General features: G+C 37.1%; 1 protein-coding gene and 1 long non-coding RNA gene across 6 annotated transcripts; one reads left to right on the top strand and one right to left on the bottom strand.

The window, feature by feature from the left end:
• Positions 1 to 2,319: 2,319 nt before the first annotated feature.
• mrpl44 (mitochondrial ribosomal protein L44) lies at positions 2,320 to 12,255 on the top strand. 5 transcript variants are annotated; one of them, NM_001030260.2, is made up of 5 exons: positions 2,320 to 2,573; positions 5,296 to 5,518; positions 9,135 to 9,380; positions 9,769 to 9,947; positions 11,780 to 12,255. In NM_001030260.2, the coding sequence occupies exons 1-5, from the start codon at positions 2,401 to 2,403 to the stop codon at positions 11,955 to 11,957; spliced, it is 999 nt and encodes a 332-aa protein (NP_001025431.2). In that variant the 5' UTR covers positions 2,320 to 2,400; the 3' UTR covers positions 11,958 to 12,255. The 5 variants fall into 5 exon arrangements, 1 of the variants encoding a protein (NP_001025431.2); XR_015508777.1 differs by having other exon boundaries at positions 2,380 to 2,573; positions 9,769 to 10,497; positions 10,692 to 12,255; XR_015508775.1 differs by having other exon boundaries at positions 2,380 to 2,573; positions 9,769 to 10,519; positions 10,686 to 12,255.
• On the bottom strand, positions 4,492 to 11,193 carry LOC147833722 (uncharacterized). The gene is made up of 6 exons (XR_015509744.1): positions 10,702 to 11,193; positions 10,257 to 10,499; positions 8,458 to 10,203; positions 8,337 to 8,370; positions 7,644 to 7,791; positions 4,492 to 7,096 (listed from the first exon to the last, which is right to left on the bottom strand). It is a non-coding gene; the product is annotated as an uncharacterized LOC147833722 (long non-coding RNA).
• Positions 12,256 to 12,494: the final 239 nt, after the last annotated feature.

Raw genomic sequence — 12,494 nt, 5'->3', positions numbered from 1 at the left:
TTTAATTTAGTATATTTAGTCAATATTATTAACAAATATTGGATGACTTTTTATATTGCATGACCTATTTCAAGTCATTAAAGTTATACAATATATATATATATATATATATATATATATATATATATATATATATATATATATATATATATATATATATATATATATATAATAAATATATTAATATTATAATATTAATATAATAATTATATATATATATATATATATATATATATATATATATATATATATAATATATATATATATATATATATATATATATATATATATATATATATATATATATATATATATAATTAATAATAAATATAATACTGTTAGTATTTTGAACATGGAAAATTAAAAGCATATGTTTTACTTGTTCATATTTTAGTAATTACAAAAAGTATTACAGCTGGAAAATAAGCACTATTACTGTTTTATGCTAGCTCTCTTCAATTCTCACATGGTCGCCCACTGAAGCTAAGCAGTGCTGTTCCCTATCACATGGGAAAGCTAGGTTGTAGAAGTCGTGTTAGTGAGACCAGCAAGGGGCGCTCAACCTGTGGTCTGTGTGAGCCTAACGCCCCAGTATAGTGAAGGGGACTCTTTCGGATGAGACGTTAAACTGAGGTCCCGACTCTCTGTGGTCATTAAAAAACCCAAAATGTCCTTCAAAAAAATGAGAAGGGGTTTAACCCCAGCATCCTGGCCAAATTTGCCCAATAGCCTTTGTCCATCATGGGCCCCTAATCATCCCCATAGCATATATGGCTTCATCACTCTGTCTCCTCTCCACCTATCAGCTGGTGTGTGGTGTGTGTTCTGGCACAATACGGCTGCCGTTGAGTCATCCAGGTGGATGCTGGATACTAGTGGTGGATGAGCAAATTCCCCCCAATGTGTAAAGCGCTTTGAATGTCCAGAAAAGCATTATATATATGTTAGAAAATATAATTATTATTTAATTGTAATTTAATTTCTCTATGATAATTTTTATATTGTATGGCCTAATTAAAGTAAAAAGGTTATTTATATAAAGTAATGGTTATAGTTTGAATAAGCGAACATGCAAGAACGTTTATTTTTGTAATTAATATGTTCTGAATAATGTCAACACTAAAACTTAAGCTAGCATTTATAATTGATATACCTTGGAATAACATGGTACCACCACAGTACTTTTTATATCGTACACAAACACATGGATGTATATTGCCACTGTTAAAACAGTATTTAATGACAAAATAAATATATGAAATTAAATGTCATGCAGAAAAGCCATTACATTTCAATTTAAAAAAAAAAAAACATTACAATAGACATTACACACAATTTAAAATCATTCTTCATATTGTCTAAAAAAACACACTGTTCTGTGATCATATAGTGACTGAAATTAAATTCATTATGCCAGGATATTTTTATATTGTTTGCACATTCGATTTTCAGTTATGACTTGCACCACCTCAGATGTTTTTTAGTTTAGTTTTGTTTTGTTTTTAAGGAACAGCATATGACATTTTACATAAATAATTTAGATGCCAGGGGGAGGAAGAATTAACATAATACAAAATCTACTTATGCAGTAATTATATTAATACATTATAAAGTTTACACAATTTTAAAGTGTGAAGTGCTTTCTAGTAGAGAGTCTCTGATACTGAAAATAAAAGCGTATTTCAGTCAACAAAACTTTAAATTAGGATTCTTTTGTATTTATTATTGCTCTTATTTTGCTTTATTAACAAAAACCAGGGAGCGACATGGTGGCTTATTGGTTAGCACTGTTGCCTCACAGCAAAGAAAGTTGCTAGTTGGAGTCCTGGCTGAGTCAGTTGGCATTTCTTTGTGGAGTTAGCATATTCTCCCCATGTCGGTGTGGGTTTCCTCCGGATGCTCCGGTTTCCCCCAAAGACATGCGTTATAGGTGAACTAAACTGTCCACAGTGTATGTGTCTGCAATGAGAGTGTATGGATGTTTCCAAGTTCTGGGTTGCAGCTGGAAGGGCATCCGCTGTGTAAAACATATGCTGGATAAGTTGGCGGTTCATTCTACTGTGTCGACACCTGATAAATAAAGGGGCTAAGCCAAAGGAAAATGAATGAATGAACAAGAACCAGCATTTAGTTTCATTATACAATTTAATCACTTCACAATCCTTAACAAGAAGGAATAAATGAGATAAGAAAAATAAAATAATGATAAAAAAAAAGAGGGAGTGGGTGCATAATTATCAATTTACATTAAAAAAAAATTTTTTTTTTTCAAATGTAGTTATTTACAAAAGTTAAAACACCAACTAGGAGCTCCGGCCAGGAGACGGCGCTGTGGACAGTTTGCCCCCGGGTTTCAGTCGCTCGTTCGCGGAATGCGCAGTGTGTGAGGTCGCAGCTGTCATGGCGGCGTGCAGGGCGCTCGTGAGTCGTGCCGTTTTGCCTTTGCATTATCATCATGTGTGCAGAGGAGTGATGCTCACCCAAATCAGAGAGAAGAAGAGATGGATGAAGGCCTACATGTTCGTCATGCGCAAGAAGTTGAAGCTGGAGGGACCTCCAGCTCCAAAGCCACGGTCAGTAAAGCATCTCAAGGCCACTTATGAGTGAGACACAGGGCTGTGACACAAATCATGTTCAACCGCCTTCCTAGGATGCATATATGGGTGTCAAGAGGGCTTAAGGATTGAGGTAAAGTTGGTTTTATATTCGCACATTCGTTCAGTGACAACTTGTGACAAGCTTCTTATGTTTACCATGCTACTTTGAGTATTGGGTCTGGTCAATCACAGGTAGGTATGACTTGAAAACAGCATTAGCAGCAGCATTATTTATTTGACTGAACAATACTGTACTTTGATAGTCGTTTGGCTGCTAATATGATTTCACTATTTAGAATTTGCAAACAATATTTTGGTGAAATTATAATAGTAAGCTGAAAGCCCGAATGTGATAATATAATACCAACTTTACCTCAGTTGCTTAAGAGTGTACGTTATCTGTGTTGACCAAAAAAAAGACAGCTCACAGGAAATTGAGACACAGCCAATGAGTACAAATGTCCAGATGCACTAAACAAATGTACTAAACACAGTTAACTATTGTTATTTCACATTTAGTGTTCAATAGTTCAACAAAGAAGTAAATATCATTCTAATTGTAGTAAAGCTATATGCATACCATCTGTCTAAATAATTTGCGTTATAGAGCCATAGAGCTGTTTGTTTCAATATTAGTGGTTAATTTAAGTAGATGATTTGGCTTGAGCAATAAAAATAATATTTACAAGAATTTTCAATTGTTAGTTATAGACCATTTCCATGCGTAAACATGAAATTCAATTCAATTCAATTGTTTTTTGTCATGTGCACAGTAAGGAAACACGTTTCCCTGTACAATGAAATTCTTACTTTGCCGTCCACAATGGTTTTTGTTTTCCGAGTATTCAGTTAGCATTTCATGTATGCATTTTAAATATGAATAACTTTGGGTGGCATTTTTTTATTTTGCGATAAATATTGCGATATGAATACAATTTCACCAGATGACTTAATATCTCTGTTCGAAAAGAATTTATAATATTAGATCACCTGGGATGATTTTGCAGTGGGAGTGCATCTCCATAAAATCTAATAAGCAATCTATACATTTTTTGGGTCTCCTGACACATTTTCACAGTTGTCTTTGCTATTTGCTGTGCATTTCTGTATTTGCATGTGTTGTGAGTGTTTTTATGCACTTGTTTAGTCAGAGATTGATTACTTAATGTTCAATATTTGCATCTCCATCAAATCTAGTAAACAATCTATAAACTTTTTGGGTTTACCCAACTTATTTTCGTTGTGGTTTAAGCTATTTGCAGTGCATTTCTGTATTTGCATGTGTTGTGAGTATTTTCTATAAATACAATACAGAAAAATATACAATTGAAATAAAGTGTTTCAGCGTTTACCGAGTCTTTCAGTATTCAAATACAGTAACTGAATGGTACAAAAAAAATTCAATAAACTTAATCAAAGTTAAAAACACAAATGGTGCAATTTCTTATACCTGAATACTTTTAAAATAATTATACAATCACAGGCATCAAAAACACATGCAAGTGATAAATTATAATACAAACTCAACATTAATCATCAATAAGCTATCTTACTAAATTAATAATACAGGTTTGAAAGAATATAAAGATAAATTAATGGGGGAATTATCTTTTGTAAATGATTAAAAGACATCTATATTAATAAAATTGTATTAAATAAAATTATAAATACACTACCTGACAAGTCTTGTCGTCAATCTTGACTGCTAGTTGATCATTTAGAAATGTGGCAGAAGGTAGATTTTTCTGATGAATTATGTTGAACTGCATCCCAATCATCACAAATACTGCAGATTACGTATTGGAACCTGCATGGACCAAAGATTCTTACAGAAATCATTCAAGTTTGGTGAAGGAAAAGTCATGGTTTGGGGTTGCATTCAGTGTGGGGGCAAGCGAGAGATTTGCTGAGTGGATGGCAACATCAACAGCCTGAGGTATCAATACATTTGTGCTGCCCATTACGTTACAAAGCACAGGAGGGGGTGAATTCTTCATCACGATAGCGCTCCTCTTCATACTTCAACCTCCACATCAAAGTTCCTGAAAGCAAAGAAGGTCAAGGTGCTCTACTATTGACCAGCCCACTCACCAGATATGAACATTATTGAGCATGTCTGAGGTAAGATGGAGGAGCAGGCATTGAAGATGAATCCAAAGAATCTTGATGAACTCTGGGAGTCCTGCAAGAACGCTTTCTTTGCCATTCCAGATGACTTTATTGATAAGTTATTTGAGTCATTGCAGAGATGTATGGATGCAGTCCTCCAAGCTCATGGGAGTCATATCAACTCTTTTTGCACTGCACCATGACTTAATATTCTATTGTGCATTATTTATATTAAATGACAAGACTTTTGTCTAAGCAAAGTCAGACCTTACTGTCCTAATTAAATCATTAAAAATCAAGGCATGATCAGTTTTATTTTGGTAAATTAAGCATAATCTAGAGGCCTTTGCCTTTCATATAAGCCTCGTCTGATACCAATTGATCAACTAGAAGTCAAGTTATTATTGGTTGTTCCTAAAACTTGGATAGGCAACAAGGCTTTTGTCAGGTGGTGTATATACATTTTGTGTGCAAGTGTGTATGTGTGTTTCACTATAATTGTATTGATATTGATGTTTTGTCCACATCACCTCTGAAATTATGTCTCCATCCATGGCTTTAACTCTCTTGTGTCTTGTCTTTTGATCAGCTCTGAACAGCCGAACTTTGATTACCATGCTGAGGTGGAAGCTTTCGGAGTCCGTCTGCAGGAGAGTTTCTCTGTGGATTTGCTGAAGACGGCGTTTGTGAATTCCTGTTACCTACGCTCTGAGGTGGAGAGGAGGAAAGCGCTGGGTTTGGATTCAGAGTCCGCCATCCTTAACCTGAAAGACAACACTGAGCTGCGTGATCACGGTCAACACTTCACTACGGTAAGCACAGTCAGATCACAGTTGCCACGCCAGACAAAGCAGATCTATGCCCGGTTGCCAGATCTGTTTTGTTGATATCTGTCTAACATCAAAACTGTATTAATTAGGCTTTTATCAAAGAGGAACTTGGCTGTAAAATGCAGAAGCAGGAGCCAACGGAAAGGTAGTAAAGAAAAGTAGAGTTAAATCATCTGAGTTGCAAGATTTGAACAGATTTATGCATGTTGAAAATCAACGTTAGAATCTGTTAAAACAACGTTAGTATCTGTTAGCTTTTACTGTAAGGGAAAAACTGGCTAATTTTGAGCTTTACCCCTCTAATTTTTTAAAATCTTTCAGCTTTAAAATCTCTGTCAGGCAGCGTTACTTTTGGTGATGTAGCATAAGCCTCTGTGTACTCCAGTGAAGTGTTAGCTGTCTAAATATTATTCATGAGACTGAGTTTTGTTATTCTATAGGAAGAGCTGCTTCTGAATAATTCAGTCAGTCTGACTTATGAAATCAAATATCCCTCAAACATACACAATATAATTTAAACAACAGAGGTTAAACCATAGTTATAACACTAAATATATGATTAAATTAACCCTTGTGTATTGTTGAAATGCACTACCCTTTCATAATCTTTTTGGCTGTTTTTACCCCATTGACTTTCATTATAATGACATTTTTTGATTGCAAAGCCATGACAGCATATAATCCTGCATTCTTGATTGTTGGTGGTTTTCCCTGTTGAGAAGAGGTCAAATTTGTAATTTTTACTGTTAATCATCAGTTGACACTATTATCCCTTTAGAAAAACTTCTATGGAGAACAACAACAAATGAAAGTGTGTATGCATAAATACACACTACCTGACAAAAGTCTTTTCATCGATCACAGTTGTAAGAGCAACAAATAATAACTGGACTTCTAGTTAATCATTTGGAAAACTGCCTGAAGGTAGATTTTTCTGATGAATTATTTATTGAACTGCATCCCAATCATCACAAATACTACAGAAGGAACTAAGATTGGAACCTGCATGGACCCAGGATTCTCACAGAAATCAGTCAAGTTTGGTGAAGGAAAAGTCATGGTTTGGGGTTACATTCAGGTTGTGGGGCTTGCTAGAGATCTGCAGAGAGGATGACGACATCAACAGCCTGAGGTATCTATACATTTGTTCTAGCTATTACATTAAAAACCACAGGAGAGGGCTAATTCTTCAGCAGGATAGCGCTCCTTCTCATACTTCAGTCTCCACATCGAAGTTCCTGAAAGCAAAGAAGGTCAAGGTGCTCCTGGATTGGCCAGCCCAATCACTAGACATGAACATTATTGAGCATGTCTGGAGTAAAATAGAGGAGGCATTGAAGATGAATTAAAATAATCTTGATGAACTGCAGGAACGCTTTTTTTGTCATTCCAGATGACTTTATTAATAAATTATTAGAGTCATTGCAGAGATATATAGATGCAGTCGTATAAGCTCATGAAAGTCAAACACAATATTAACTCTTTTTCCACTCCATCATGACTTTATATTCTACACTGTACATTATTTCTGTTAAGTTACAAGATTTTTGTCTAAGCAAACTCAAGGCTGATTTATACTTCTGCGTCAAACACCGGCGTATGCTACGGCGCTGACGCATAGCCCTTCGCCGTGGCCATTGCCGTCGCTGACGTGCACCTCTCAAAATTTGTAACTACACGTCGCAACAACGCGTAGCGCAAGCTCTGTGATTGGTCGGCTTGCTAGCGCCGACGAGTCTGGGCGGGACCGAAAGCCGCGCGAATGGCGCGAGCGATTGTTTACAAGTGTGGAGTCCCGTGAAGGAGCTCCGGATGGAAAGTTTTGTTCTGTGTTTACCTCATGGTTAAAGTTGTTGCACGTCTGCCGGTTCCTGCCTCAAAATGAGCGAGTTTGAGTCACTTGTACATCCAGGAAGTGTTCAGAATAGCAAAACAGAAGCGAAGAAACTCGACACAGAGGAACATTTACACCTCACTGCCCACTAGCGTTTCGGAAGTGTTAATGCAGACCAACAAAGACAGCGCGCAGAAGTATAAATGCACAGCTGCGCGCGTTGCCTGCGCCGTGAGTTGCGCCGGTCACTTGACGCAGAAGTATAAACCAGGCTTCAGACCTTACTGTACAAATAATTAAAAATCAAGGCATGATCATGTTTTGTTTTGGTAAAATAAGTGTAAAAATCAAGTTATTATTTGTTGGTCCTAAAAACTTAGGATAGGCGACAAGACTTTTGTCATGTAGTGTACACTTAAGGCTGATTTATACTTCTGCGTCAAACACCGGCGTATGCTACGGCGCTGACGCATAGCCCATCGCCGTGGCCGTCGCCGTCACTGACGTGCACCTCTCAAAAATTGTAACTACACGTCGCAACAACGCGTAGCGCAAGCTCTGTGATTGGTCGGCTTGCTAGCGCCGACGAGTCTGGGCGGGACCGAGAGCCGCGCGAATGGCGCGAGCGATTGTTTACAAGTGTGGAGTCCCGTGAAGGAGCTCCGGATGGAAAGTTTTGTTCTTTGTTTACCTCATGGTTAAAGTTGTTGCACGTCCGCTGGTTCCTGCCTCAAAATGAGCGAGTTTGAGTCACTTGTACATCCAGGAAGTGTTCAGAATAGCAAAACAGAAGCGAAGAAACTCGACACAGAGGAACATTTACACCTCACTGCCCACTAGCGTTTCGGAAGTGTTAATGCAGACCAACGGAGACAGCGCGCAGAAGTATAAATGCACAGCCACGCGCGTTGCCTGCGCCGTGAGTTGCGCCGGTCACTTGACGCAGAAGTATAAACCAGGCTTTACTATGTTTACTGTGTTGTAAGAGCTGAGCTGCTGTCTGATTTTTCAGACATATCAAAGTAAGTGAGCAAAGGTCTCTCTCTCTCACATGTGCACACATGTACTCCATATAAAAGCCAGAAACTATGTTTTTTTTTTCACTGCAACTGTTGATCACTAGTAAAAATTGCTAATTTTACCTGTTTCTAACAGGTATCTATCAAAAAATGTCATTATAATGAAAGTCAATGGGGCAAAAACAGCCACCAACACAACGGAAGGGTAGTAAATTTGCTCAGTGTATTGTTGAGCTTTTGAAAACTTTCAAAGCATTTTCCTAAAATATTTGTCAAAATAAGATTTGTAACCAAAAGTCTTTTCATATGCTAAAACACAGAGAAAGTTTTATCCAAATTAAGACTCAAAATAACCCGGGAGTGGATGAAAACATCCCAAACAGCCCACAAGGGTTAAATAATTAAATGAAGAATAAATCCGTGTAAAATAGAGAAAAGAGCGTTCCTAAAGTAACACACACACAAAGTCATGTTGCTCAGGGTGGTCCGGTTTCCCCCACAAATCCAAAGATATGCACTATAGGTGAATTGGGTAGGCTAAATTATCCAGTGTATGAGTGTGTATGGATATTTCCCAGTGATGGGTTGCAGCTGGAAGGGCATCTGCTGCATAAAACATAGGCTGGATAAGTTGGTGGTTCATTCCGCTGTGGCAACTCCAGATTAATAAAAGGACAGCTGAACAGAAAATGAATTAATTAATGATATGATATTGATATTTCTCTCCTAATGTTGTTGTGCACAGGGTTTCCTGAGTGACTGGTGCAAAAACAGCTTTCCTAATCTTCCTGATGAGGGCGTGGCAGCCATTGCAGGTCACCTGACCGGGTCAGAGGTCATATGTCACGTGGCACGAAACCTGGCTGTGGAGGAGCTGACGATGAGTGCAGAGTTTCCTGTGCCGGACCACATCCTGCAGGGAACGTTCTTCGCTGTAATTGGTGCTCTGGAGCAGAGCAGCGGGCCTGTGCGAGCCGGCCTTTTCATCAGGGTAAGACAAGTGTACAGGAAAAGTGCTTTTACTATTATTATCGTTATTATTTGAATGAACTGAAGTAGTGCATTAAATTTATGTTATGTTTTGTGATATATTATGTAACGTTAATTTATCTTTTTTTAAAGACATTTTTATATGGATTATTAGACAACATGGCATTTTTTTATGAATCCGTATTTGGTGGAATAATCGTTAGCATGTTTTAAAATGAATTAAATGTTGAATAAATTGTATCAAATTGATTTGTCGTTATGTGTTATATATTTGTAAATGTTTTAGATGTTAAATTACTGATATGTTATAAATAATAATATTGTGCAAATGTATGTTTGTCACAGGCCTAATCTCTGTGTGTGTGTACTAAAGGTGTGACATTTTGCAGGATTTCCTCGTAACTCAGCTGATAGGCAAAGATCTGTTTGACATGTGGAAAGTGGTGGATCCCATGGGGCTCCTGGTGGAAGAACTGACCCGTAAAGGTGTAGCTCTACCTGAGCCCCGTCTCATCCGCTCTGCTGGAGCCAGCACTGTCCTCCCTTTGTATTTTGTTGGCCTTTACAGGTACGGCACAAGTACTGGAACAATAAGTTACAATATTTTTCTTTTTTAATACATAGCAAATAACAAAACAAAAACATTTGCAAAACATTGTGGAAAATCATGCTGCTCGATATCTGAGCCTTCATCTGTATGGTCGGTAGGGCAGTGTCAACGTAGCGATGTTGTTGCTATATTTAGCCACTGTTTAGGCTACCCTGGCAGCTTTATCTTCAAAATGCACCTAGCATCAAATTGATCTACAATTTTCAATTTACAACTTTACAATTTTCTTTTGAAAGGAGCTTTTAAAATTCTCCAGAAATCAAACACCACTGTTCTGCTAGTCAGCCAACAGCACATTAGCCATGAGAAAGTTGGAGAGAGAAGCCTAGCAGGACAACTAGTTGCTATGCAATACTAAATGTTGATTTATCACTATGTGTATATTAGTTTGTATGTACTAATCAGTTTGGTACTATACAAGAAACTTGGGATGTCTCCGTTAATGGCATAGTGGTAAGTGTGTTAAAACATGTACTCCAGTGCTTACAGCTACCTGAGTTCGATTCCCGCCTCAAGGTCCTATGTCAGGGGTGGCCAACCCTGTTCCTGGAGAGCCACCTTCCTGCAGATTTCAGTTGCAACCCATATCAAACACACCTGAACCAATTAATTAGGACCTGAACACCACGTGATAATTACAGGCAGGTGTGTTTGATATGGGTTGCAACCGAAATCTGCAGGAAGGTGGCTCTCCAGGTACAGGGTTGGCCACCCCTGTCCTATGCTGATCCTTCCCCTTTCTCTGCTTCCCATGCTTTCCTGTCAGCACTGTCTACTACTGTCTGTCTACTGTCCTATTAAAGGTAAAAAATAAAAAAGATGAAACTGGGGAATAAAAAATAGTTACTGTAATTTTGTGCAACACGTAAGTTTAAAACCCAAAAATAAAAATTCTGAAAGTTTGTTTTATTTCTTTTGAACACAAAAGAGGATATTTTGACGAATGTTGGATATAGGTAACCATTGATTTACACAGAATTAGTTTTTTCTTCTATGAATGACAATTGTTTGTTTCAATTGTTTCCAGCATTCTTTAAAATATTTTCTTTTGAGTTCAATAGAAAAAAAGACTCAAACTTGTGTGGAACAGAGGGTGAGTAAATAATTGCAGAATGTTCATTTCTGGGTGAAATAACCCTTTAAGTTGACCATAAGTCATTTGTGATAATTGTAAAACACAATGCAGTGTGTACTTGTAAATGGTAAAAAAAAAAACTATAGTAATAATAATAAATACATATTGTGCACTGGTTTTACAGAGTGTGTACCAACTTTTAAAACTATAATTATTCAGAATGTGTAGTTACTATTTAATATGAACATGCATCAAATGTTAATGTTAAAATAACATTATATTTCTTCTAATATATGTTGTTAATAAAATATTTTGTGTTGGTTTCATAAACAAATCTAAATTCACATCAAATAATATATTTTTCTAAGATGGCCAGTCAATTTTCATTATCTGTTGCGTATTCAAATCCACAAGTTACAGATTTGTGCCTAGGTTGCATAAAGATGTCATCTCACAATGACATCACAATGACATCTGGCATCCTTCAGCAATAAATTGACCTGCCTTCAGCAGCATTGCTTAAAAATAAATTACCAACACTGTATCAGTAAATGAAGTGTTTTGGTAAAATAATCAATTGTGTTATTCCGGGTTCAAGATTTATTCTGGCCTCCTCCAGAAAACTATTTCTATAGCAAACAATCAATACTCGCTTTGTGTTAATAGGTTTTTAAAATGGCATATCTTTTTTTTCATCTCTTTTATATTGCGTCAGTGACCGTAAGCTGTTGGCTCAGGGTCCAGGCGAGACTGTCCTCATAGCTGAAGAAGAAGCGGCTCGAGTGGCTTTGAGGAAACTCTACGGCTTCACAGAGAACCGCAGGCCATTTGACTTCACTGCACCCCGAGACCAGCTTCAGAAGCCCAGCACACAGGCTCTCACCAGCGGATGAATGACACTGTATCATGACTTAAAGAGCATATTCCAGTGGGACACGTTTTGGAGAGCTAAAGTACATGCATTCATCTGCTGTATGTTGGGTGTTGCTGTCAGGTCACTAGAGGCCTGCGTAACATGCCTGAGAGACTCTTAATGTACCACTGACTGACAGTAAAAACATCATATACATCTGCCTTAAGAGCATTCATCTATTATGCAGATGCAGATTCTTTATATTTCATCTGTTGTTGATTAACAACTGTTGTATATAAATGTTACGCTTTGGCTGATAATAAAGGTTCTGAACCGAATGTTCTAGTTGAAGTGTTCTCTCTGGATTAAATGCAAAAAAATTTAGGCATAGCTTAATGTGTTGTCAAGGATAGCAGTTTTGGTCACCATTAGCGGTAAAGTCTAGGCGGTAGAGTCAAAACTCTTCAAACTTAAAAGCTTCATTTCAAATGGTTTCCAATACAAATCCCATTAAAAAAACATTACAACCAATCAACTTTTAAACATCAAAGCTAGTCCATTTTAATGGTTACTACTG

Source organism: Danio rerio, chromosome 15 (assembly GCF_052040795.2).
Source record: "Danio rerio strain M-AB ecotype USA chromosome 15, GRCz13ab, whole genome shotgun sequence".
NCBI lineage: Eukaryota > Metazoa > Chordata > Actinopteri > Cypriniformes > Danionidae > Danio > Danio rerio.
This window is presented reverse-complemented; position numbering and strand designations above follow the sequence as displayed.

Bases quoted from the DNA above. Each gene is read 5' to 3' on its own strand.
- mrpl44 (NM_001030260.2), top strand. From the start codon at position 2,401: ATGGCGGCGTGCAGGGCGCTCGTGAGTCGTGCCGTTTTGCCTTTGCAT. The intron at 5,519-9,134 runs GTAAGCACAGTC...TGTTGTGCACAG, and splicing joins ACGGTCAACACTTCACTACG to GGTTTCCTGAGTGACTGGTG. The intron at 9,381-9,768 runs GTAAGACAAGTG...GACATTTTGCAG, and splicing joins GAGCCGGCCTTTTCATCAGG to GATTTCCTCGTAACTCAGCT.